Source organism: Monopterus albus, unplaced genomic scaffold, assembly GCF_001952655.1.
Source record: "Monopterus albus unplaced genomic scaffold, M_albus_1.0 scaffold478.1, whole genome shotgun sequence".
Classification (NCBI taxonomy): Eukaryota; Metazoa; Chordata; class Actinopteri; order Synbranchiformes; family Synbranchidae; genus Monopterus; species Monopterus albus.
In genome coordinates this window covers 85,119-112,846 of record NW_018128358.1, presented here as the reverse complement: position 1 = coordinate 112,846, position 27,728 = coordinate 85,119, and the positions used below count along the sequence as shown (strand labels likewise).

Genomic DNA, 27,728 nt, shown 5'->3' with positions numbered 1-27,728 from the left:
CTGGCTTACATCAAACTGATTCAACAACTTAAAGGCTACCATCACAAACATCATTATTCATTTGTATCCAGTTCTGACTGAATTCTGCACTGCACACAAATTGAAAGATATTAAAAGATCCTTGGAAGTTTTCCAGTGAAAACTCCGACAGGTACACATTTAATCAGTCTTTCAATACTAATTAGACTAGATACACACCAAAGAAGAGCAGCACACCGCCAATTGGCCGTGGTTTCCACTGTATTTAATTCTAGCACACAACACAGCACGTGCTGCATGCGCACAACCCTAACAGACTGTACACAAATCGCCACGTGTCCCAGCAGGATCACAAACAGTTTAGTAAAACTTGTAGTGGCTGAAGCCATCTTGGAAGCGCCCAGTGCTGTCTGTGCCAACATTTAACAACATTACAATAAAGTTAACAGCATCTCCAGCACCTGTTGCTGTTTGATTATCGGCTGACAGACTTAACATCAAACCTGCTACCTGTTGCTATCACTACATAACAAGCACTACATCAGTGTGGAGGCAGTGCCCCCCTATTTGGACCAGAGATGCACCGATTGAATTTTTTGGGCCGATTCTGTTTTCCAATTTTTTTTAAGCCTGACCTGCCAATTCCATTTTTGGCCCATTCCAATTTTCATTCTTTCTAAGAACTGCAACCGACAGCATACATATGTCTGTGCAGATTCTCAGTCATCCAGGTCATAGTAAACTGAAAAAACTTAGAAAAAATCAACTGGACTTAGATTTCTAGGTCGAAGACGTTTCACTTCTCATCCAAGAGGCTTTATCAGTTCTGACTGACTGGTGTTGAGCTGGAGATATTTATCCCCCTCGGTGGTGTTTCAGTCCATTGAAGGCCAACAATGTCCCTTAACGACTGAGTTGTTGCAGCCCAGTATTGGTGAGAGTCGTTACCTGTCTTTGAATCCTCCCCTGTCGACCGACGCCTATTGTCCTGGTGGGCATGTTTGGGCAGAGATCTCAAAAGAGGATTGTAGATGGATGACAAGTTTTGTCTTAGTCCACCACCCCTATTTAGTGAGGGGTGTTCTATTTTTACAAAAATAGCTTCCTTAACTCCTCTCAAACCAGCGATGTTCTCTGGAGAGGATCTAGACTTCACTGTCCTCAAAAGAATGTCCTTTGTCCTTCAGGTGGAGGTGGACTGCTGACTCTGGTCCACAGGGGTTAGCCCTCCTGTGTTGGGCCATGCGTTTGTGAAGCGGCTGTTTAGTTTCACCAATGTACAAGTCGTTACACTCCTGACTATACTTAACTGCATACACCAGTGTTTGTACTTCCAATGTTGAGCAACTTACAACACATGGTATTTATGAAAGAGCTAATTATCAACAAATTATGCAAATAATGACACTGACTATGGAACAGTCTATACAAGGAAAAGTATAAACACTGCTTGATAAATTGTACATAGTCAAGACCTGTTTTAATGCTTATTTTGATCAAAAACCCTCCTTAGTGTGGAGAACACAGCTGAGCATAAGAAGCCTTTCATGGTTTTACCTTCTGACATCAGAGACCAGAGCAGCGAACGGTTTTTCCCAGGCGTACATCTTGATGATCCTAATTCCAGACACCACTTCATTCATTGTGCGAATTCTGCTGTCAGTTAGCACTGCTGTCTTACTCCTGGAAAGAAAAGGAGACATTTTGTTTACTTACACACTAACAACAGAAACAATCATGACAGCATGCATATTTTGTATGTGGCAGTTGTATATGAATTTCTATAGTGTGAAAAATATTTCAATTTCATAAACAGCTACCTCCTCTTCAGTCTATTTAAAGTAAATTTAAATCAGTTTTGAAAAATAGAACTACAACATAGTGAGTAACCGGTAAGTCCAGATAATACTTAAACCTTTACCCTTTCTGTCTGGGACATGCAGCTGTAGGCTCAGTCTTTTAGCATGAACATAGCCAACATGTGTGAAACAAGACAAATATTAAAAATTCAGCTAGAGACTCATTACATCTACACTAACCATCTAATTTGTACAGCAGTTTTTGTGTGAGTGGCTCTAGTAGAGGTCCCATTTTCATTTGGCAAGCAGCAAACTGTTTATCCAATATCTGACCATGCAACCACTGTCAGAACTTTACTGTGCATAAGCGCAAATCTGAGATTTAAAAAATTTGCTTACGAACAATTTACACACAAATTATCATTATTTTCTAACCTGAATTTGTTCAGACTCTAGGAAAACATAGGAAACCTATTTCGTTATATAGAGAAATGGTCGTGTGGCAGTATTTTAATTACAAACTGCAGGCATGCACTTGTCATTTTAGAATGATTGTGATTGACCAATTCTTAGCATGGTGGTAAGAACAAATCTGCGCATGTGCCATGAACCTGACAGTAATTTTGCGGGTGCACCTATTTTGTGTGCAAAGTAAAACATATTAGTAAATGAGGCCCGCTGTCTTTTGTTCTTTGCTTTTTCATTGTCGGCCTCTCACAGACCACTTAAAAATAAACAAAGGAGTACATGCATTCAAACTGGAAGAGCATGTTGTAACCAAGCAGTTTTTGAGGAAACTGTGCAACCTGACTGTTGCAAAATTTACATTTTTATTCTTGTATGCACGTGGCTCAGACAAATCTGTGCACGTATGGCAGTTTCGGACCTCTATGGTGTTCACTGACAAACATGAGTGACTGGAATAGGCAGAATCATATTTTGTGAGTGAGTTACCTGAACTTAGAAAAGAGCCGTCCAAACATGGTTTGCATGGGCATCAGGAACATAAGGACCACCATGCCTGCCAAGCATGATGGACCGATCTCCATCCACAGCAGCCCCACGACCGCCGCTGCCTGAAGGGGCCCCACCCACAGGAAATGCAGAAAGATAGTCACCTGTTCAAGAGAATTTGATATGAATAAATCAGTAACACAACAATTTCTTATTACAACACATGTGAGTAAATCAATTTTAGTTCTGAAAAAGTCTGTGTAATGATCTGTTTTCATTCAGTACTGGGCAATCAACAGGGACTTTCAAAAGACTTTAATCCAAAGCAGAAGGAGAGCACTGCTCACTGCCAAGATCTTGAATGCCCTCAAAAACCCCAGCTTCTCACAGCAGGATCTGACCCACTGATTAAAATGAAACTCAGTTCTCATGGAAAAAACACTGGGTTTGATTCCACAAAGGCTCAGAGCATAAACAAACCTGAACCTCACGCTAGGAAAAGGCAGCCAGTGTTTCTCAGAGACACTGATACCACACAGATTAAAAAAAAAAATGCCCCTCCCATCCAACCAATATACGATACTGTACAATCACACTATAACATAAAAGCTTCACAAGTGTTGACTTGCAAACGCATTCCTGGGGTTTATGTAACCAGACTACACTCCCTTTCATCACATGACGTGACTCTATTAGTAGTCAATGCAGATTCTCAGTCACCCAGGTGGTGGGATAGATTAAGCCTTCTGAACAACTTCTGAAAAGCCTACCAAATACCCATTTTTCAGATATCTGCAAATCAGATACTTTGTCAACTTCCCTGAGGCACCAACATGCATTTCTTCGTTGTCTCTTGTCACACAAAGACCTAATATCTGTTATTTATAGCAAGCTTAGGGGGCCAGGGGAAGGCCCTCTGACAAACTGCAACTGCATGGGAGCAGGATCTTAACTCTCAGATGATGAATGATGTTCGATCTTCAAGCTCATTAATTCAGCATCCCTCTCATTTATTTACCCAAGATGGCAATCACTGCTGTGACAAATGAAAAAGAGATGAGGCCTCCCTTACTTACATGTAATGGACATGTCACAGCTTAGACACCTTTCCAAATGCAAGCCAAAATGGCTCTGGTTTCTGGGAATTGTTTTTTAGTCATAGAGGCCTGGTTCTGTTTTATCCACTCTGTGATTCCAGTCGAGACATCACTGCACTTGACTCGGGGGCATAATGACCTTGTACATATGATGTCTGTGAGGGCTGTGCTAATGCATAAGTGGCCTTAGGCACGTGCTGCAGACTTCCAGAGAGACCGACTGGGGTTGAGACGTCACTCTATCCATAGTACCACATCTACATGTGAAGATGTTTGCTTTTGTCAGTTCTGTCATACAAGCATTTCATTTTTTACCAAATTGTAAACGCAGCGACAGAAAATTATTAGTGTAAATGAGGAACTGCTGTGAGCCAGCTATTTTGTAAAATAGCAGCCTCTGTACTTTTTCTTTTCTAAAAGCTTAAATTTCACGTACATCATCAAACTTGTTGACGTCGTTGGAAAGGAGGTTGACGATCTGGCCTGTAGTGGTCTTTCCCATGGCTAAACTGCTGAGACACAGAGCCTAGAAAAATACAGGAATCACCATCAGTCAACATCACTCCCAAACTCCTACATTTTAAATAGCATAAACACTATCCATTCAACTATGGCTAAATACTTTACAAATCTGCAAAACATTATTTTGAACTAGCCTTTTGCATGAGTGGGTGTAAATAAAATAGAGACGTATAAAATGCAGAGGGGAGCCAAATAAACCCATTCAAATGTTGTCATTAAGTGTTAAAGGTTAATTAATTAATTACTACAGGATTAACACAACTTGGCAGACCACACCCTTGACACGCAGGTTGAACAGAGTTCAGTTAATGAAGTGTATGTTCTTTCCACTGACCTTCTTATAGATCATGTGACACATGGCCACTCTGATCTTCATGCCTGCTCTCTGGACATGGTAGAAGTATAGGTGATGAAGCAAGGCCAGGCTGAGGGTGCAGAGAGACAAAGCGGCTGCATAGCCAAGGGTCTCGTAGAAAGCCTTCATGTTATTTGGGTTGTAATTCTCAAAGAACTGAATCATCTTTCCCAACACAACAGGCTGGATAACCTTAATGGCCTCCTGATATGCAGGGAAGGAGATGAAAGTGGGTGAGCACCACAACAAACCAATTACAGCACAGCAGTAGGTGACTGTGTTCTCAAGGGTCTGATAAATCACATCATGTTCTGATCAAGACCTGTTGAACAGGGCAGTGCTTTCTTTGTTGAGCTGCAATGAAACTAACACATTTAATCATTTGTTCCATTTGCTTTGTGTTAAATACGTTGCTGTTAAACCAATATAATTACCACTATTTAAAACCATGATTTAAAATGCATCTTATTTACCTCATTTCCAACACAAACCTCAACAAAAGTAAAGAATCCCAGCATTGCATATGGTTTCCAGTAGCACCTGATGATGGCTTTGGTGAGTCTCGGTGACCGCATCTCTTTGGTGGCCTTCTGGACCTCAAGATCCCAGTATCTGTCAGATAAAGATTCCACATTACTTTGTCTTTTTTGTGCAACAGAACGTCAAGCCTTGATGTGTCAGGGCTCGTATTTAAGACAGACATTAGACAGTTGCATAAACCAGCTTCCCTTTCAGATAATGTGTTTGGTCAAAGATGAGTTCAAACCTGCACCGCTATTTTTACACCAACAGCCAGAGTCTTGGTTGTTAATGGAAACTCCTGTGGTAGTTGCTAAGACAGTAATAATCATACTACATGGCCATGACAACATTCACTAACAAGAGCAAACTGTAGGGATGTATCAATACTACTTTTTTCAGACCAAGTACGAGTACTCGTCAATACTGAGTACTGATACAAGTACTTAATGATACAATTACCATAAAAGTGCAATGACTTTAGATAAGAGTTTTTTATTTCATGAGATTTACTTTCTGACAGTGACTGAATAAAATATCCTATGTAACAGAAGACTGTGCAAATTACTGAAAACTTTCTGTGATAAGAAATACAGCACTGCCGCCATTCCTAATGAATAACAAGTAACTGACTGAATTTCTGTAGCCTGCTACACAGCATACTGTAATACAGTGGATCTGAACCTTTGTAGGAGTACGACCCTGTGTTAGGATGTAATGATTTAACAACCCCCTGACCAGAACATCACAGTTTAGGAGCACGCCAGCAGTTTAAATGTTTAATGTGGTGACATGTTCTTACTTTAAACCAGAGATGTCACATTTCTGAAAGTTTGTTGTTGTGTTCTATTTCTTCAGCCGGTGTTTGATTAATTACTGTCTCCGTTACTGGTGGTTTTGTGGCACATATGTATGTTGCCACATGTTGACATCTGCGTAAAATGCAACTTTGTGCCTGCGTGTGTTAGGTTATTTCTTAGTTAGATAGATATTCAGAGATCTGTTGTATTAGAAGATGTTAGTGTAGCCAGGATGTCTTCCTCAGGCTGTTAAATGCAAGGTTAGTTAAAGCAGAGAAAGGCTGCAGTCAGGGATAAATGTTATTACGACGGTAAAAGTAACCATAATATTTTTCTTAATGTGAATTGTTGTGTTACAGTGTTTTTAGATACACACCACATAATCAACATTCACACACATTATTTTCTTCATGTTTTGTCTACTGCTCTGCTCAGCTGCCAAGCTGGCATATCAGGTGCCGTCACGGTTTGACGTGGCCTGTCTAGGATGGGGCTAGCCCAGAAGGATTAATATTATATAGGTTTCTAGGTTCTGGGTCTTGCTTCTTCCGGGCTGCCTGCGAGCAGCTCTGGGGGTGGAAGATGCCTGGACGTGTAATGTTAATTCTTGCCTGTGACTCTTTGAATAAACCAGCACGGTTATATTTTTTATATACTCAAGTGGTCCGCTTCGTCTCACTGAGTTCCTGGTTTGAAAGAACCGAACGAGGCTTTATAATAGAATAGAGCCTTTACGTGTCTGTCTGAGACAGACAAGGAGGGGCACATACATACTTGTATTTATATGTTTGTGAGGATACTCACTGATACAATACATTCCCTAGCCCCTTACCCTAATACTTAACAATCAGAATTAAATGCAGAACCTTTACCCTTACCCTAACCTAAACTGAATTCTAACCTGAACCCTAAAACCAAATATTAAACCTCAAAAATGTGTTTCAGACAATGAGAACCAGCCAAAATCTCCTCACTTTCCAAAACCGTCCTCAATATAAAGCGACTATGAGAACACACACACACAACAGAGAAGCATTATCTTAATGTAATGTTGCCATTAATTGGTATTGGTGGACAACTTTTACAAGTATGAGCAGACTACTAGAGGGTGGTATCGGACCCGATACCTGGTACTAGTATCGGCATCAGTGCATCCCTATCAAACTATGATTGTGTGTTCTTCTTATTGCTAAAAATTCCATAAGAAGACCCAAACTGATGATGTGTGTGTGATTTGAGTCTTTTAGACTGTAGTTACTTTATAAGCTTTAGTTACTTCTCATACCTTTAGTTCCCTTTAGTTACTTTTCATAACTTTAGTTCCCTTTAGTTACCTTTCATAACTTTATTTTCCTTTATTTTTAATACATTTATTTTCCTTGCTTATATATCTTACAATTGTAATGAAGCAGAATCTGCTTACTTTCTGTAACTTCTGTTGAGACTGGATGGCTGCATCTCCTGGTGACCGGACAGCCTGTATGCATTTTGGCAGGGACCTGTTGGCCTGTTTTGCACTCACACTTAGATCCACTTAGCATATTCCAAGATTCTGTGTTGTCTTGGGGTGTCCTACAGAGCCAGGGGGCCCACAACCTGAGATGACCACTTGGTCAGTTTAACATACAAATTAGCATCACACACACAGGGGGCCTGCAACTCAGGCCACCCGTTGTTCGGTGCTCTTGATTAAGATCAAGCTGCCATCTGAGACACACACACGCACACACACATGCCTAGATTTTACCACATTCCAACAAGGAAGTGTGAGCTCCGGCTCACACCAAATTACCAATAGGATCACGAAGTATTGAAGGTTGCACCCCTGTCCAGGGCGGAGCAGCCCAAGTGTCAGGTCCACTTGGCATGACCTGCTTCTCTTTCTTTTCTCTCTCCTACTTTTCTCTTTTTTTGTGGGATACGTGCCTCAGCTGTGTCGCTTTTTGTAATTAGTGACTCGTGGGTTGTTGCGCACAGCTGAGGCGCGTTAGGTGATGATTACTTTCCACCTTATTTATACCTCTGGCAGATGCTCCGTTGTCGCTGGAGCATTACGTTAAGTACTGTAACGTGCATACCCCATTAACAGCCCTTTTTTCGTGGTGTGTATAAGACATATTTTGTTTTCCACGCTGACAGTTCCTGTGCATTGGATCTCATTTTATACGTAGGTTATATGTTTTGTGTTATATGGTCCACGCTGACAGTTCCTGTGCTGTGGACCGCTTTGTTTGTTTTTTTGTCCATGAGGTTAGCCAGATGTTACTTTTTTTTATCCAAGCTGACAGTTCCTGTGCAGTGGATCTCATTATGTACGTTGGTTATGTGTTTTTTGGTGTTAGACGTTCACGCTCACAGTTCCTGTGTTGTGGACCTCTTTGTTTGTTTTTTTGTCCATGAGGTTAGCCAGATGTTACTTTTTTTTATCCAAGCTGACAGTTCCTGTGCTATCCTTTTGTTCGCCAGTCCTTGAGGTTAGCCTGTCTATTTACTTGTCCGTCCTCATCCTCCTGCCGTTAGTTTTGTACCTGTTTGTCCTGTTCTCCTCTGCCATCTTTGCTCAGCCCTGGTGGTATGTATTCATTGACTGTTCCTTTTTCTTTTGTAATCCCTACCATTAAAACCACCTGTTTTTTACTAGCACCTGGGTCAGTTATCTTGAGTCCTACCTCAGTTCTCCCTCACCCTCCTGGTGAGGGGACCTAAACCATAACACCAAGAAGATAAAATGTATTGTAAAACTTAATCCCAGCGCTATATGGCCTTACCTGTGCTCAGACTTCCAGTAAACTTCATGTTGATTTTAAACAGCCCTCTCCTGTCTTCACTTCTCGCACTTCCAACAAAAGAATCAGGTATTTTCTAACATGTCACAACTATCCGACTTCCCTACCCTGTCTGTTGACACACCGTTCCTTAAAAAAAGAAAAGGTTCAACAAACGCTAACCATAACCCCACAGCAGGTTTTGTTTTTTGTAAACCTTACTCAGACATATACTGTGCATTAGTTGGGGACTATTTTCAGCTGTGTATTAATGTACGGTACATTGGGTGATTTAGTGAGTGTTTGAAGCAGCAGGATGGTGTGTGTGGGACTGAGCTGACTCAAATAAACTACAGTTTGTGTGTTGATGGTGATGAAGGAACATGTCACCTAGTGCAACAGCACAGCAACAATAAAGCTCTGTGGCATGGGGAATATGATAGATGAGGCACATGCTTGTTAGGAAGTTCAGCTCACTGTCTTTTCCAGTGATTTATTGATAGAATGTTACCAGTCATCTCCTTTAACAGGTCCTTTGTCTGTGTGAACCAGTCATTAAAGTAATGACACCATAAACTGCCACAGAAATCATTCACTAGACTTTGTGAGATTATAAAACTTTTGGTCCATCATAAACATCTTTATTTAATTGTCCCAGGACCAGCGTTCAAAGGCTACACTCCATATCTCTGTAAAAATTCCTTGGCTGTTGACTTTTTTCCTTTACAACAGAGTGGCTCAAAGCCAATCTAGTCTCAGCTCTTTTGAAGAAACTCAAGCTAACAAATAATGACTCGTGACTAACAGAATTTCACTCTCATTCAGCCACTGATAAATCCAGATTTCACAGTCGATTTAACAGCTGACAATATTTTCAGTAATGAAATTTGACTGAAACCTTCCTAGAATACAAACCATGAAACAACCCAGTGATCAATCTGTGTGTGTGTGTGTGACATCCACATTTCTGCAGTGATGACTTCGTTTTCTCTCCATCTGGAGGACACAACCAGAGTATTACTGGTGTGGGTGTTTGTATTTAGAAACCAGACTTACTAAAACTTTACTATTTGTTCCTGTTAACTGCCTGAACATGTTGTAAAACACAGGGCTTTACAAAAACACAGCTAAAGGTACACATTTTGTAATTACCCAAATATACTTGTGTATGTTACCACTAGGAATGGGCATTTCAGGCTAAAATGTTATTCTATATTTGCTGGAATCTATTCAACAATTATTCGAAGATCTATTTATTTTCTTGTTTTTATAAATACTTGAGTTATATGGTTTTGGTTGTTTCTGGAAGGAGATGATAGTGGACGTGTGGATCAGGGATCTCACAGACCATGAGCCTTGAGCAGGTGTAGATGTCTAAATTTTGGAAGGTGTGCATCGGGTCTTTGCAGAGCCTGGCAGCATAAGTACACAGGGTCTTAGTGCTCCTGGCAAACCAGTTTTGTCAAGTTCCTTTGTAATGTGTCTGTTATAATCAACCCAGTTAAAGTTGGCAGTTTAAATTCTGCTCAAGTGTTTAATATGTCACTGTTATATGAAAAAGGCTTCAAGGATGAGGACTATAACACAACCCTTGGGTTTGTCTTGACTTGTGGGACCTTGCCTTTCTAAACTATGTCCAATCACCTCAGTTTTCCACAGGTGGACTCCAACTGACTTCTAGACACAGATACAGTAACAGATACAAATAAATAGATACAGTAATTGAGCCTCTCACATTCACCAAATGATAAATACAGATATTGGTCATTTTTTTCCATGATGCCCTGTTCACATTCACACCTGGAAGTTGCCCTGTACAACCACAGACTGACATGTGGCCACTGAGAAGCTCCACTGATGCAGTTCAGGTTAAGGGTCTTGCTCAAGGGCACCACATTTGTGTTAATGAGGGTGAGGCAAGCCCTGCTTTTTCACCTGTCCCACTGAGCAGGGTATAATAGTGCATCATTTTCAAATTAGTTAATTAAGTAATTATTTTTTGATTCAACCTGAATTTCCATTTAGTTTTATTTAGTTCATAGTTTAGTTTGTTGAATTTTGGATCAAAATTCTTTAAGAGCCTGTATGTCACATAATCCGGTTGACATATGAGTCTTGATGAATAGACTGATGAGTGCTTTTCCCCATTTTCTGTATTCAATAGAGCAAGTTTATCCACTGCTCTGATCTTTTCAAGCAGTGTGTTCGGCTTTGCTGCTTGCTGGACATATTGCTAATGTTAGCCTTGTTGCTAATGCTCTTTCTCGCTGCATCTCTTTCCATGAATTCTGCCTGTTCATTCAGATGGAAATTTTAAAGCTGAACTTCAAGATTTGTTGGGTTTTTTTCCTTTGATTTCTACACCACAGCTATCTGAAAAAACAATGCATTTGCTTGTGCTGCTTTGCTATTAAATTCAAAATGGTTCCATACAGGGCTCCAACTTTTTTTTCCTGAGATCTTCACCTCACTCCCTCACTTGATAAGATCTAAGTGTTGGTCCTGGCACTATATAACCATATAAAATTTATAGGTTCCAGCTATACAGACTATGGGTCCCCCACCATCCTAAATGAAACAAAAACGGCAACTATTTTTTGTCTTTTCTTATTTTATTTTAGTTACTTTTTAGCGAACATTATTTGTTATGTTTAGATTTAGTTTATCATTTTCATCAGGTATATTATTTTATTTCCATTTATGAGAAATGTTTCAAAACCAGTAGTTTTCATGTTACTATACAATAATAACACTGCCACTATTGATTTGATCCTGCTGGTGAGTGTGGGGTTTGAACCAGTGACCTTCTGGTCAGTGAAGAATTTGGATAAATCTGAATGATGTTCCATACCGAAATTTTTCACACAGTGAATTAGGGCTCCATTAATGGCAAGTAAGAATGTAATTACAGAAGTAATATGTGATGTAAATGTGGTAGAACTGCTAAATTAAAACACTGCTTGTGATAGTTTACTGTGGTAACTATTCACATGCTAAATGATGATTTTAAAGGCCCCTGTACCTCTGCAGGTCCTGTCCCAGTCTCTCCGACCTGTCCTCTGCCAGCACTTCATACATGTCATCTTCCTCCAGCCTGCGTTTGTATCCAGTGTGGAACAAAGGATTGAGCCACCTGAAGAAGAGGAATAATTACAGGAGTCAGAGGAGGAGAATTTGGAGAAAGACACACAGACACAAGTGTACAACAGATCAATTCATACATTAATTCAGATGATGAGCAATTCTACAAGGTGGTCCGAGCAGCACATTAAATACAAGTGCAGCTACGAATACTTGTTAGATATATTAATGGCAGAAAATGGCCCCCATTTATGTTAAAAGTGTGGCGAACCAATAGTTCATGATCCTGAGCTAAAAGCCAACATTATGACCCCATTAAATACACAGTCTATTTGACAGAGAGCTGGCACACGCCACCAACTTTGCCATTTGACTGCAGTAACCAAAGCAGATGATTCAACATAAAATAAGTATTGCATAAACACGCTGCGTATGATGTCAGCGGACGTTTCTGATTACACTGAACTTCTGACCGACTGTGAAAACGCCAGTCACATTTTAAAGAATGGTCATGGCAGCACTTCTTGTTCTGGTTTCACTTTACACTTAACTACGACAGTGTATTACTACTGCCCTATGGTATAAATGGTTACTGCTATAGAATAAAGTAATATGAGAAATGACAAATATGAACAAAGTGTCTCGGAATATTTTCAAATCCCCCGCTGCCAGTAACGTTAGCTAGCATCCTCGGCGTTTTGTCCACCTACCAGAAAAATATCTTGGACAGAAGGCTTGCCTTCGCTGCCGGGTTGGTCTTGGCATATTGACTCGCTTTTTCCATGGTTGTCCGCACTCACACGGCACCTTCCCTTCAACTTTCTCTTCTTCTGAAAACTGCTGCTCCTGACTATGTGTCTTAACTTCGAAGCTCACACATATTACAAGAAGGTCATCACTTTTATATACTGTATATATTCCTGTACGTACAGTACACTAACGTTACTAAAACACATTTATAACCGCACATTAAAGGCTCCGCCCAGCAAACACCCGATTGGTTGGAAATAATGCCCTCTCCAAGCTATTGGCTGTGCCTGCTGGTCTTCATTCACACGATTGGCTTATTGACAGCAATTACCAGGGTGCGTGTTCAGTATATATTTACCTTGATTTACTTGTAAGATTGGGATCTGGATGTCCTGTCAGAACTGTATTATATCCACAGTCACAATTTACGGTATCACTTAAGATTAAAATGCTTCTAGAAGTCGCCTTTATATGTAAAAATAAAACCAGAAAAGATTGTTCCATAAGTATAAATCAAAGGGGTTTATAGTTTAAAAAACAACAGAGATTAGCATGGGTTCATTGACAAAACGTTTCAGTTCAGTGCGACTCACTGGAATTATGTAGCCTATGTAAAAGTTTATAATGTATTGTGTTGAATTTTGTGTTTTAAAAAATTGCTGTAATTGTGTTGACCAGTGTAGTAGTCACCAATGCTAATCAAAATGATACCGTTAGGGTAAAATAACAGAGCTTGTTCCTAAAAGTTCAGTTAAAACAAAGGAACAAAGAGAGTTCTTTCTCTGTGCTTGGCCTATGGCAAGAATTACTCAGTAAAATCTCAAGTTCCCTGTCTCTGTATGTCTCTTGTTACACATACACACTCTTTTGAACTTGTACAGTCATGCAATCTGTCGGTATTTAATCCCATAATAACACAGTAAACAGTGTGTCTCTCATTACAAGAGGAAACCCAGTGCACCCATCTTAACAGATCTGACTTAATTTGAAGCATTTTGGCATAATTCTAATCATAATTTCTCCATGTGAAATGAAATAGCAGCATAAAATTTCACACAGATTTGTTTGCTTGCTCTGTCCCTTTCTTATCCCTAACACAACCAGACAGGCATGTTATATGTGCACACAAAGGGCAGCCTATAAATAAATAGCCTAGCAGCCTATAGATGACAGACGCCCTCTGGCACACTGCAGGTGTTTCCTTGACTGACAAAAAAGACCTAGGAGAGAGTAGAGAGACAAAGACACCTCCCTCTTCTCTTCCTTATCCCACTTCAAAGTTCAAGGAAACTTATAAAAAATCCAGTCACATGTAAACAAGGCAAACGTTATCCTGATACAATACTCTTCCCTCAGTGAGTGTTATGGAACCCTAAAGAATCACCAAAATTACAATCAATCCAAAGAGGAACCCTGTTACCTGTACAACAATTCATGGTATTAAGGAAGTTATTGTGTTGTGGCCTACACAACAAAATTCACCATGCAAACACAATGTATTTCCATATCGTCATGTACACAGGGTATATGTTCTACTGGGTGTCTTATTCCAATTAATACATCATCCATTAGCAGCTCAATAGACTGTTCTATAAATGAGAGCACCTGCCTCAACAACAGTAGCAGTAATAGTTTTTCCTTATTCGAAATGAATTAGTAAGTTAGTGTTTTTCTAACAATGGAAAGGTTAAAATTATTACAGAATCACATTAATGGGCTTAAAGAGATGTCATCAACAGGATAAAACAGATAACAACTTGCTCCAGCTACTTCCCTTTCATCAACAGCTTTACAGGAGTTCCCCTCAGACACTGCTCAGCAACAGCAGCCATGGGAACAGGCCATCAAGCCTATAACTATCTAGAGACTTACAGAACAGTGCTCTCAGCATCACCTTTACTGATAGTACCACATCTGGGTTCAGTTTTCATGGAATGCTGACTATGTCCACACTGCAAGTGTGCCAATTTTATGGCCCCAGAAAGTGTCACAGGATCAGATTTGCTACAATGCCACCAAGAGGATTTAGATGACTGGAAATGTTTTTCTCTGGGAAAAAAAAATCCCTCTTTATCTATAGAGAGATTAGATGTAATCCTTGTTTGGGAAAAAACTACAAAAAAAAACAGAGCAACCCACAACTGTAAAGAGCTTTTCTGACTCACCTTCCTTTGGTTTTTCTCTCCATCATGTTGCCTGTGTCTCACTCCTCCCAAAACCTATGGCTCAAAGTTCTGTTCATGATATAGTTGCTCAGCAGCCACTGCTGAGCTGAACCAGGAAGGAAAGTGTAATACCCCAGTTCTTTTATTGGTGAGATCTGAGTAAGGAAGGAGTCCGTCTTTCTTGATTTTAGTGCTGGTTTATTTAAAAAGTCACAAGTCAAAAGTCACAAAAGCACAACCCGGGTGGCTCTCTCCTTCAGACAGGCTGCTGGAGAAGAGAACTCCCTGGAACACAGAGCCTAATACATTTATACAATTTCTTGAGCTAACCCCTTACGCAAACAGATATAGAATCATCACGAGTTGGAAACAGTCCGACGTCTCCTTCACTTATCTTATGCTCCACATGCGTCAAGCATTAATCAGAACAAATGAAGAACTCCATGTGCGTGTATGTTGTTACATGGTGTGTAACTAAAACAATCATTCAGGCATAAATCTAACACAAGATTAATACAAGAAAACAATTGACGTCAAGATACACTTTACAGATTTAACATTATCTTCTAACCTTGAAGCAGAGCATATTAGAGCAGACTTCAAATATTACTAACTGCATTAATAACAAATTAATGTCTATAATTATCTGACTGAATTATTAATTTCTAACAAAAGGAAGCCACACAGTTTCTCCTTTGCTTGTTTTTCTACTAAATGTTACTGTAACACAGCCCACAGGCTATGTTTTTTTTACTTTGTCTTCTCTGATTTGTTTCTTGTCATCTTATTGTTAATGATAATTATTACATTAAATCATGCTAGTTTACAGCAACAGCCAAACCACTAATCACCATGTGTCCTGTTAAGAAATTAGAACATGACAGCAACACAGACAAAAACTGATTAAATTCAGAAAGAACACAAACATGACAAACTGTAAGAAATGTACCAGTGTTCATTTGTGAACAGAAAAACATTTTAAACCATTGTGTATTGAGTTTTTCCTTTTAAAATATCAAACTTTATATGTTGCTTCCCTAGATATATATATATGTTACTATAAATAAATAAAGACACCATGACAGCTCCCACTTTTGCATAGTGGATGAAAGTGGTGATGTGTCATCCATATTTATATACAGGTGGTGATTTAACCCTGTATTATTTTAAGATTTTATAAAGAAATCAATGTCACTTTAAGCTGCCCAAAGGTATATATATGTGTAACCAATTAACATGTAAGCAGTACTTTAATGTTGTATTTGGCAGAGGTGGAATTTTCCTGCAGAAGGACCCTGCAATGCATAGTGAATACAGCAGCAGGTTTTGCACAAACCCAGTACATTCCCCCTTCTTGTTATATTACATGTAAATCTGCTGCTGTTGGTCATTTGCACTACTGTCCATGTGCATCTCAATCTCACAACCATCTGACAATCTCCTTGTTATTACTTGCACTACTGTCACTGATTGTACAGGGTTTGAATCCTAGCCTATTAGGTTGTACCGTCTAGCTTTAGCCTATTTACTTTAATTAGTTTTCTTATTCTTTTTGTTCTATTTTTACTCTACTTTTATTCTATTTTAGTTTCCTAAATGGTATGGCATTCAATACTAGGTGAGAGAGAAACGGCATTTCAATTTTTTGTATGTCATGCATATATAGTGAATTGACAATAAAAATCTTTGATCTCTTGATTTTGATCTTGTTGGAGTAGGAAAAGCCATTCAGAGCTTAAAACAGTTTCTCATTACTGCCACACGATGGCACTATAATGCTGTAAAAGAAGTGTATTTGTGTTCAAACTTTGCAAACCTCATTGGTTTAGTGCTGAGGATTTAAAAACGGAATAATTAACCTCTGTTGCAGCATTGCAAAATGAACTGAACTTTATAAAAGCATATAAAATACAGATCCTTCATTCAGTGAGTTCACCATACAAACTTTCCTACCTCGTGTTCCTTTTCTGTCAAATACTTGTCAGATCCTTTCAATTAAAGGCTTCCTTCCTCTGCAGATCCCCTTGCTGATTCTATGGACACTGTGCAGAGGGATGAGTAGTGTATACACCCCTGCACCTTGTTACCACAGCACACAAACAAAATATATAACAATCGATGTGTCTCAGTTAAAAGATATTGGTTCTAAGATGCAGAGGTGAGCAGGTGAAGGAGAAGCATTCTGCAGAACAGTGAAAGCTGATGTACCTGTCCTGGACTAACACTCCCACCTCCTCTCTGTCGCTCCTGAAGGAAAGATCTCTGTCCTGTCTCAGTCCAGACCTCCAAGCCTGAGGGGAAAATGGGCAACATGGCATCCGAGATTGTGGCCTTTCTCCTGACCATCTCGGGGTGGATCCTGGTGTCATCGACCCTGCCGACAGGCTACTGGAAGGTGCTCTCTGTGGATGGCACGGTCATCACCACAGCTACTTTCTGGTCCAACCTGTGGAAAACATGCGTGACTGATTCCAACTACAAGGACTTTCCTTCAATGCTGGCTTTGGATGGTGAGCTCTAAAATGACTTTGGTGTGATACTGTTCTTCTAAGATTAGAGAAGAGAAAGAAAATGTTTAAATTTTTATGTGTTTTTGAATAACTGTTTATTTGAATAACAGTTTATTTGTGAACATCAATCTGACCAAAGTATTAATGGACAAAATTACATGTTGTTTTTGGATGAATGACTACCATTATAAACAAATGTATTCGGAACTAAATACAGCATTTACTTTTCTGACTCTGGCTCTAGGTCATAAACTACCACCACATTTAAAGGTAAAGGCCACTAGAGGTGTATTTCACTGAAGGAGCTGAGCTGGACTGATACAACCTTCTAATGTGTCCGAATGAGGCAATCTGAGAAAGCCATACAGAGGTCACCTGTAACTTCCTATTGCCTTCTAGTAGCAACTGGGAAAGGGTAGTAGATACAGTTTTGAAGCAACTTGTGAAATGTGTAGTAATTGAGAATCACTTTTCATCTGATGTCACAAATAATTTAAACTTCTTTAAAGTTCTGTTTTTTTCCTTCCAAACCTTTGTTTTAAAGCAGTTGTTCCCAACCTGACAGCCAAGACTTTTAAAGGGCCCCTAGCCCCGTTCCAGTCTTGTGCCCCATTGTCTCAGCCTCCTCGCCTCTGTCGCTTCTCCGGACCACGGACCTCCTCAACCCTGTACCATCTCCACCACGCAGGTCGATGCACAGTCTCCCATTAACTGCATGTACTAACTCTGTCTCCTCGGCAACCTTCCACCACGACCAGCCCAGGAGTGAGTCCCAGCGTCCGCAGCCCGGCCTTTCCCTCATCATTCCACCACTGACTGTTATTCACCTTCTGCGGCTCGACAACCGGTCCCACTTCAACCTGGTTATTCACTTCCTTGTAAGATATCACTGTAAATAAACTGAGTACTACTTGCACTGAAGTCAGCCACCTGGGTCCATCCTTTTTTTGACTTGCTCACCTCTGTGTCCGAGCGGATCTAACAGTGGCAGTACTTGGTGGGTTTGACACTTTGAGTAACTCCTTTCACATACAAGTCATGTGATTGATTTTTCATTTAAAAATAATGTAAATCGCCCTTTTAACTTCCTCTAATAGTTGCACAAGTTGAAAAGAACTGGAAATCTCTCACCTTTCTAGGCCAAGAAATATCTTGAAAGTGTCAAATACGCTTCTTCATCTTCTTGCTAAAAGAACACGAGAAGCTTGACGCCACTCATGTTTGTTTCTAAATATGAAGCTACAGCTAGCAACTAGTTGTGTGGGTGGCTGTGGCTTACGAGGTAGGGCAGTCGTCTTCTAACCAGCAAGTTGGTGGTTCGACTCCCGGTCTCCCCACATGCTTAAGTGTCCCTGAGCAAGACACTAAACCCCCAATTGCTCCCGGTGGTTCGACTGGCGCGAGTGTGTGGCAGCCTCTTGTTGTGAATGTGTATGAGCTCCTGTAAAGTGCTTTGGCCAGTGTAACACACTGTGAAATATGAGCTATATAAATACAGTCCATTTAGTTAATTAGCTTAGTATAAAGGCCAGAGGCAGGAGGTAACAGCTAGCCTGGCTCTGTCAAAACATAAAATATTCTGCCTTCCAGCAGCACCTCCAAAACTCACAAGTTTACACGTTATAACTCATTTAATTTGCACGAAAATTTACAAAATATTCTGGAGAAAAACCTGCTGTGGGGGCTGACAAGTAGACATTACTTTGTCACAAACCAAAAGTCACTAGTTTAAAGCACTCTCCTTGCCTCTCTATCATAAAGCCTATATCCAGGTGTGTCGAGGAGTGATGATTGGCGCTGTGTGTCTGGGTTTCTTTGGTGCCATCCTCGCTTTGGTAGGAATGAAGTGTACAAAAATAGAAGGGTCAAAGATCACCAAAGCTCGCCTGACCATCCTCTCTGGCATCCACTTCATTCTCAGTGGTAAATCCAGATATGCTCACAAGATCACAAAGACTTCTTTGACCCCCTTTTTGTTGCTCAGAAGTAAGTATTTGGGATTAAAAGAATTTGACAGCAGATCAAAAGCACATTCACGTGAAAGGAAGAACAGTCACACTTGTTTTCCCCCTTCATGTCAACCCTGCAGAATTGAACTAGGAGCTGCTCTCTTCATTGGCTGGGCTGGATCTGTGTTGTGCATCCTAGGAGGACTTATCTTCTGTCTTTCCCTGTCTTAAGTCTTTAATATCAAGTAGGTTGCTTGGTTTTGCTGACATGCTGCATACTAAGAATGTGATCCTACATCTGTCATGAGCAACATTAGCTTAGATGAAATCTGACTTGGGCACACTCAAAACTGCACAGAGTTCCTAGCTCAATCAGGCAATTTAAATAATTACTTTAACTGCGCTAGAGAGGTGGTTACAGTTGAAAACATCCAGTAATCTCTTTCAGCATCTTGTCTCATAATTGCTGAACATACAGGGCAAATTGCATGATGTTATTTGGATTAGTTTCGGGACCGATGACGGCTGAATGTTTTCTTTGTTATAACTGAGTAACAAGGACGTTTTGAACATGAAAGTCACCTTGACCTGTGCCACAAATTTAACTAATTTATTTTATATAATACCAAATTCATGAAAACCCATGACAATCCCACGGGCCTCAGCTGTGCCAATTGTGTAGTGCTAATTACCAAATGTTAGCATGCTAACATGCTAGACATACCTGCTAAATTTCTCCTGGTTTTTGCAGAGCTGAATACACCTACAGCGGGGCTGCATCATTTGTGATGACACGGAACAAGCACAGCAACACAGCCAACAGCCTCCACAAGGAACCAGGGGAGCCATCCAGACAGTTTGGAAGAAATGCCTATGTGAGAAAATAGACAATATTGTTGTTAGATGCCCCGATTGTGGAATTTGTCTTAATAGTTTGTGGTCAATGTCAACAGTAAAAGCCAAGCATAACATTCACATTTATGAATTTTGTGCCATGATTCTATTAAATTGTTTGGAAAGCATAATTCATGTCAGTGGCCACTGTATTGTTTTTAAGTGGCTAAATTCATGTTAAATAAGACTGGCTTTTAGACATTTCTCTTACTGGGCCATATGTAAGAAAAAAGCTTGCTTTTCTTTTAGGGCAGGGAATTTGATTTGGCACAAAACACCATTCAAACTCACAGGTCACCTTCACCAAGCTGGACTTTCCTGTCTGTCTCACATAAACTGGACACACATTAAATCTCTGTTTCTTGTTGAATCAATGGACACCCTGCAATAAATTTTAAATTAAAAGAGTGTCACATAGCAAGTAGTCTTTTGTGTAAGCACTTTTTCTTATATAATGGTTTTGTAAATTCATCAGTTATAAATATAAATTTAAACAAACATTTAAAGCAGTGTCTTCAGAGTTACAATTTCCAATGTGCTTTTATTATTAAACACATAATAAGCATGCTTTTTAAAAAAAACAAATGGTGTAAATGTGAGCAAATATATTTACGAGTCACCTTAAAGGATCTGTTTAGCCTGTTTAACAGAAGACAGTCAGTTTAAAGTTATCAGTTAATATTTTTCAAATAGATAGATAAATCTCATTTTGCTAGTGCAGACTGATCTGACTTCCAAAGGTCACCAGGTCACATATGGTAAATGGACTGTATTTATATAGCGCTTTTTTCCAAAGCGCTTTACAGGGAGATCATACCACCATTCACCCATTCATTCACACACCGATGACGACAGCTGCCACACAACGGCGCTAATCAAGCCACCGGGAGCAATTCGGGGTTCAGTGTCTTGCTCAGGGACACTTAGGCGTGCGGGGAGACCGGGAGTCGAACCACCAACTTGCTGGTCAGCGAGACGACTGCCCTACCTCTTGAGCCACAGCCATATATGACCCCAGAGATGCAAATCTGAGGCCCGACTGGATGTTTCCCCTGTTATCAGCCATCCATCTCCACCTAGGAATTATTATCAATAGGAACCCCAGGTTATGTTACGCAAAACCTCTTGGCCCACTGGTTGGACACTTGAACCAGCTGGCAGGGTGCAGGTGCGCTGTGCTTTCCACCTCCTTACCTCTGTAAACAAGTGTTAGGTATCCAGTGTTCAGCAGAATGCTATCTGATATAACATAGGTATTGTATTGTCTGATGTCTGCAATACATACAGAGATAATAAAACAGATGTAATGCATAAAAAATTACAAAATAAATAATAGTTCCCAAGAGCTGTATCTAAATTGAATTCTTATTGGTTGCAATTGAATGTATATCAGAATCAGAATCAGCTTTATTGGCCAGGTGTGTTGGACACAAGGAATTTGACTCGGTTTGGTACAGCGTCTCTCAATCCTATGTAAAGCAAGAGCAAGGGGCAAGTAAACAGTATAAACAAGCAATAAACAATGAAAAGTAAACAGTATAAACAAAGCAATAAACAATGTAAACATACAAAGCAATGTTCATTAGGAAACTAGATAAAAATAAGAATAAAAATGGAGTACTTAAAAATAGAGACCTGTATAATCTGTACAGTGTATATTTACAGGTATTGCACTGAGGGTTATTGTCCAGTCATAATGTCGTAGGTTAAATGTTAATCAGGGTGACAGCCTGGGGGAAGAAACTGTTCTTGTGCCTGGTTGTCTTGGTGCACAGGCATCAACTCAACCGATGGTTCTAACCATTGCGGGCAATTGGGGAGGGGTCAGTGTCTTGCCCAAGGACACTTTGACATGTGGACTGCAGGCACTGAGATTTGAACCTTCAACTTTCTGGTTGGGAGACTGCTGCTCTACCCACCACACTGTTGCCTCCCCGGCATTACAGGTCACTGTCCAGAGAGGAGGAGTTCAAACACAATGTGTCCCGGGTGTGAGGGGTCTGCAGAAATCTTCTCTGCTCTCCTTTTGACCTGTGAGGTGTACAGGTCCTCCATGGAGGGCAGGCTTGCACCAATGATCTTTTCTGCAGTCCTAACTTGTCTGCTGGAGTCTGTACTTGTCCTGTTTGGTTGCTGAGCCAAACCAGACAGTGATGGAGGTGCAGAGAACAGACTTGATGATTCCTCTGTAGAACTGTATCAGCAGCTCCTGGGGCAGGTTGAACTTCCTGAGCTGGCGCAGGAAGTACATCCTCTGCTGTGCCTTCTTGATGATGGTCCTGATGTTAGACAACCACTTCAGGTCCTGGGAGATGGTGGAGCCCAGGAACTTGTAGGACTTTACTGCTGATACAGTGCTGCCAAGTATGGTGAGGGGGGTAAGGTGGGGCGGTTCTTCCTGAAGTCTACTGTCATCTCCACTGTTTTGAGTGTGTTCAGCTCTAGATTGTTGTAACTACAAAATAGGACCAGCTGCTCAACCTCCCATCTGTAGGCTGACATGTCATCATCTCGGATGAGACCAATGACCGTTGTGTCATCTGCAAACTTTAGGAGCTTGACAGAGGAGTCCTTTGAGATGCCGTCATTGGTGCAGAGTGAAAACAGCAGAGGGGAGAGCACACATCCCTGGGGGTTGCCTGTGCTGATAGTTTGGGTGCTGTGGTTTGCCCCAGCCTCAACTGCTGCTTCCTGTCTGTCAGAAAGCTAGTAATCCACTGACAGGTGGGGCAGGCACAGTGAGCTGAGTCAGTTTGAAGTGGAGGATGTCCAGGATGATGGTGTTGAATGCTGAGCTGAAGTCCACGAAGAAGGCCCATGCATAGGTCCCTGGGGAGTTGAGGTGTTGCAGGATGTAATGCAGTGCCATGTTCCCTGCATCGTTCACTGACCTGTTAGCCTGGTAGGCAAACTGCAGGGGGTCCAGCAGGTGGTCTTTGATGCCTTTCAGGTGGGCCAACATCAGTGTTTCAAAGGACTTCATAACTACAGATGCTGATCAGCACAAGCTTTCAGACAGGAGGGGGTCACACCATCTGGGCTTGGTGCCTTTCTGATCTTTGTTTTTTTTTAAAAGGCCACACACATCCTTAGGTGATTGCTGGGTGAAGTGGCTACTGGGTCGGAGGTGAGGTGGGTGATGGGTGTGGAGTTCTACCTTTCAAACCTGTAGTAAAACACATTCAGGTCACCTGCCAGTTGATGCCTTTCCACAGTGGGGCTGGGGGTCCAGTAGCTAGTAGTTTTTCAGACTTCTCCACACTAATGAGGGGTTGTTGACTGAAAATCTGGTTTTTCAGCTATTCAAAGATGCAGCCTCAAATACAGCAGGTCATCAGTACGTCATTACATGACATATTTCCTGGTAATAAACTCCTATCAGATGTTTAGGAGTCTGATGGCAGAGGGAAAGAAAGAGTTTTTCAGTCTAGAGGTCCTGCATTTCACACTTCTGAACCTCGGGCCGGAGGGTGGGGCTGTGAACAGGCCATGCTGGGGGGTGGGTGGGGTCCTTGAGGATGGAGGCAGCTCTCCTCTGCACCCTGTGGTGGTAAATGCTCTGCAGATAGGGCTGTGGAGGCCTGGTGATCTTCTCCGCAGTCTTTATCACTCTCTGCAGGTGCTTGCAGTCTATAGCAGTAATGCTGCCATGCTCCGAATGTGGGCCAGCACCACTCTCTCAAAACATTTGGTATTGGAGTGAGTGCCACAGGCCTGTAGTCGTTCAGGCAGGTGACCGGGCTCTTCTTGGGAAGGGGGACAATGGTTGTGGTCTTAAAGCAGGTGGGAACAATGCTCTGGCTGAGGGAAAGGTTGAAGATGGAGGTGAGAACATCAGCCAGCTCATTGACATATGCCCTGAGAGCCCTACCAGGGATGTTGTCTCGTCCTGCTGCCTTGTGGGGGTTGATCATCCTCAGGGCTTTGGGCACCTGGCCTGATGAGACAGTTAATGGAGTGGAGGGGGGTTGGGTGGTCTCAGTGTGTGTGTGATTGTGGAGGTCTCAAAGTCGGTGTAGAAGGTGTTGAGGTCATCCGGGAGGCTGTCTGTGGGGCTGATGATGTTGGTGGAGGTCCTGTAGTCTGTGATGTGCTGCAGGCCTTGCCACATCCATCCGGAGTCAGCAATAGAATAGATGCCACTCAGCTTCTCCCTGTACTGGCCTCTTGGCTGTTGTTATGGCTTTCCTCAGTCTGTACTTTGCAGCTTTGAACTCCGTCTCATTGCCTGAACTGAATGCATGAGAGCGAGCACGCAGCATGTGGTGTACCTGACTGTTTATCCAGGGCGTCTGGTTGGGGAACCTCCTGACTTGTATGGTGGGCACAATGTTGTCAATACAGGTACTAATGTACCCGGTCACATACTCAGCATAATCTTTATGCTGACAGAAAAGTCCTCCATGGTGGGTGCAGCTTTAAACACATCCCAGTCTGTCTGGGCAAAACAGTCCTGCAGGGTGCTCTGAGTCTCTGTGTTCCAAAGTTTCACTTGTTTAGTGACAGGGTTTGTTTGTTTCAGTCTTTGTCTGTAAGCTGAATACAGGAACAAAGAAATGTGTTCCGAGCATCTGAAGTGGGGGCAGGGTGCAGCCCTGTATGCACCACGTATGTTACTGTAAACATGATCCAGTGTGTTCTTGTCCTGGGTGGGAATGTCCACTTGTTGGTAATATTTGGGGAATACAGTCCATAGACTGCACCAATTAAAGTCGCCTGTGGCGATGAAAACAGCAAGAGGAAGAGCTGTCTCTAGTGCGCTGATGACATTATGGAGTTTGCTGAGAGCTGCCGTGGAATTAGCTTTTGGGGCTATATATATATTCCAGCCAAAAACACACAGCTAAATTCTCTTGGTAGATAATAGGGGCAGCATTTCAGCAATAAAAACTCCACATCTGGCGAACAGTGCTTATAGACAGTCTGTACATCTCCACACCAGGAGTTGTTGACAAACACACAGACACACGCAGTCCGGTCTCCTCGGTGTACAGAGTGAGTCTGTAGCTGAACGGTGGATTCTGGGGCACTGTCTGACATCCAGGTCTCGGAGACTGTTCCTTAGCTAGCAAGAGGCTGGGTAGAGGTGCTCAGCTAGCGTGAGCTTTTAGCCTAGCTTGGAGCCTTCCCCTTTTGGCATGCTTGCATATCCGTCTCCGGATCACTGTCCTGGGGTCAGTCTGCTCACTCGAAGTTGGTGCTTTGGGGCCTTCCTAAGGGTGATGGTGGTTGCTGCGGGAGTGGACAATTAGTCGTAGCTCTGGTGGAATAACACTCGCGAATTCCAGAGGGCTGTGATTAGCGATGTCCAGCAATGCCTGTCTGTTGTATGTTAGCCGTGCATGACAATTGTGCACTGCACAAAAAGCGAAAAGCTCACAAAAAAGAAAAAAAAAAGCTGGCATTCAACAGCGGAACGAGCAAACACGTCAGCCTCGACAGGTGCCATGATAGTTTAACCAGATGGTGGCAATAAATGAAAAAACAGAGGATCATCAAACTGTAATTCACCTCAAGGGGAAAATGAATATCTATAACATGTCATTAGTATGCAACATCTAGGATATAAAACCTTTGTGCCAATTGCTCTAATAGATGCTGAGGAGGTAGACAATGCAGCAACAAAATGAGGACAGATGCTCAAATATTACTGCAATCACACCACCAGAGAGCAGCGATAATCCACATTTAATTTCTGACATCTGAGGAAACTTCATCATATGTAGTACTTAAAATTATATATTTTGACCTTAACTGTTGAGAGGCCACATGAGCAAACCTACACTCGGATGTGTGATTTACTATTATGCTCTCTCAGCTGATGTGTAAAGCCTGGTCAGTTCAGGTCACATAAGCATTTCTTTGTTCTTTTTTTAAAGCCACCTTCACAAAACAAATTAAGAGCATGCAGTGGTCCAACATTTCCAATATCTCCACTACCAATAACTTAGTCATAAGCCAAGAGGACTTAGAAACAAAGAGGAGCTCTTTTCATCCCTGTCGAGAGAACATTCATCACTCCTCGTAACTCTCATTACCTCAGATTTAACTCTACTTATAGCAGCACAAAGACATTATGCTTATGAGGCCCATAGCACAGTGAGTACTAATAACTACCAGCATAAAGCCTGAGGCAAAGTCATGGACAATGCTTCAAACAGCTTAGGGTCATAGCAGCAGTATTACAAATTTCATAGAACATGTAATGGTCAGAAATACAGAAATGTAAATTATTTTTAGTCAAATTTCAACCAGTGTGATATAACTGTACATTTAGTTTTTTGGAGCTTGGTCCAAAAACTCGAATCTAAAAGTGTGGAAGTGCAATGTAAAATTAGTGAAATACCCTTTTAATTAGGGACTCCTCTCTTCCCCTCTTCTCCCCTCTCCTCCCCTCCCCTCTCCTCTCTCTCTATGCATCTATATGCCACCATTACACATTGCTAATTTTATATCTCCTCTCTCCCGTAGTGTGTCTCCTCTCTCTCTCCCTGTACCTTTCTGGCTCTGGAGCTCTATGTTTCTGATGAGCAGTCACCGGTCACATCAACCTGACCAGTGTTTGATTGTTTGTTGTGTCCTTTTGCTTTTCTTCTTTTCTCTCTCCTTTATCCACTCACCCCAACCGGCCAAGGCAGAAGGGCGCCCACCAAGAGCCGGGGTCTGTCAGAGGTTTCTTCCGTTAAAGGGAGTTTTTCCTCCCCACTGTCGCCAAGTTCTTACTCAAGAGGGATTTGTTGGGTTTTCCTCTATAATAATAACAATAATAATGATAATAATAATAGTAAAGTCTCTAGAACTTACTCTGTAAAGTTTCCTGAGATGACTTTTGTTGTGATTTGGCACTATACAAATAAAACTGAATTGAATTAAACTGAAATTAATATTCTTTATTTTTTCCTCAAGTTTCAAAGGTTTTTCCTGGATATTTGACTAGCTATAGTAGGAGGTGTGAGGCCAGTAACTGCAGGATAAATCAACAATGTTTTGTAAAAGTAAAATCACAAAAAGCTTATAATTTCAGACGGCTGACTGATGCTATAAACAGACCATCCTATCTGATGGCGGTGATGATGTTGCTCTGGTCGTTTGAGAAACATGCTTAGGTAAGCACTCTCAGTATAGACTCAAACTGAATAACGTTCAGCTGTGGCTTATGGGAACCTGAGGGACAGTCATTTCTCACCATCATGTACAGAATTACCTGCAAAACAAGAGCACACCCCTGCTTTGTGCCTCTGAGCCAGTCATCCTCGTTGTTTCCTGAGAAGAGCATCCATGTAGGAGGTCCACTCAGCTGCCATTGAAAGAAAAAACAAAGCAAACAAAGAAAATCATCAATTGCAGATAAGTGTTTGTGGATAAAAACAGAAGCTTGAGAAAATAAGCAGACGGGAAGCCACTGAGAAGGAGGCCAGAGATGCAGATTCGTGTGGTCCAGATCTGGGGTTTTCTGATGACGGTGCTGGGCTGGGTCTTCATGGCCTGCACCATGGCCATGGAGAATTGGATGAACACTAGCATTGGAGGTCTAGCAGGCTCCTATGTGATGAAGCAGGTCAGCTACTATGCCAACCTGTGGCATTCCT

The 27,728-nt window shown here is 41.4% G+C and overlaps 3 protein-coding genes across 3 annotated transcripts in view; 2 read left to right on the top strand and 1 right to left on the bottom strand.

Annotated features, from left to right (window-relative positions):
* LOC109952600 (multidrug resistance-associated protein 4-like) overlaps positions 1-12,844 on the bottom strand; it is a 50,161-nt gene extending 37,317 nt beyond the window's left edge. Inside the window, 7 exon segments of the mRNA XM_020587757.1 lie at positions 1,537-1,662; positions 2,733-2,896; positions 4,266-4,355; positions 4,686-4,910; positions 5,198-5,318; positions 11,813-11,923; positions 12,582-12,844. Coding sequence (XP_020443413.1) covers positions 1,537-1,662; positions 2,733-2,896; positions 4,266-4,355; positions 4,686-4,910; positions 5,198-5,318; positions 11,813-11,923; positions 12,582-12,655 — 911 coding nt within the window. The 5' untranslated portion in view covers positions 12,656-12,844.
* A 4,083-nt stretch (positions 12,845-16,927) lies between these two features.
* LOC109952599 (claudin-10-like) lies at positions 16,928-20,132 on the top strand. The gene is given in 5 exon segments (XM_020587756.1): positions 16,928-17,296; positions 19,058-19,246; positions 19,249-19,282; positions 19,386-19,490; positions 19,997-20,132. Coding segments are annotated over 5 exon segments (672 nt in total). The 5' UTR covers positions 16,928-17,088.
* A 7,427-nt stretch (positions 20,133-27,559) lies between these two features.
* LOC109952604 (claudin-10-like) overlaps positions 27,560-27,728 on the top strand; it is a 3,287-nt gene continuing 3,118 nt past the window's right edge. The window contains 1 exon segment of the mRNA XM_020587768.1: positions 27,560-27,728. This exon segment is cut by the window's right edge and continues 26 nt beyond it. Coding sequence (XP_020443424.1) covers positions 27,560-27,728 — 169 coding nt within the window.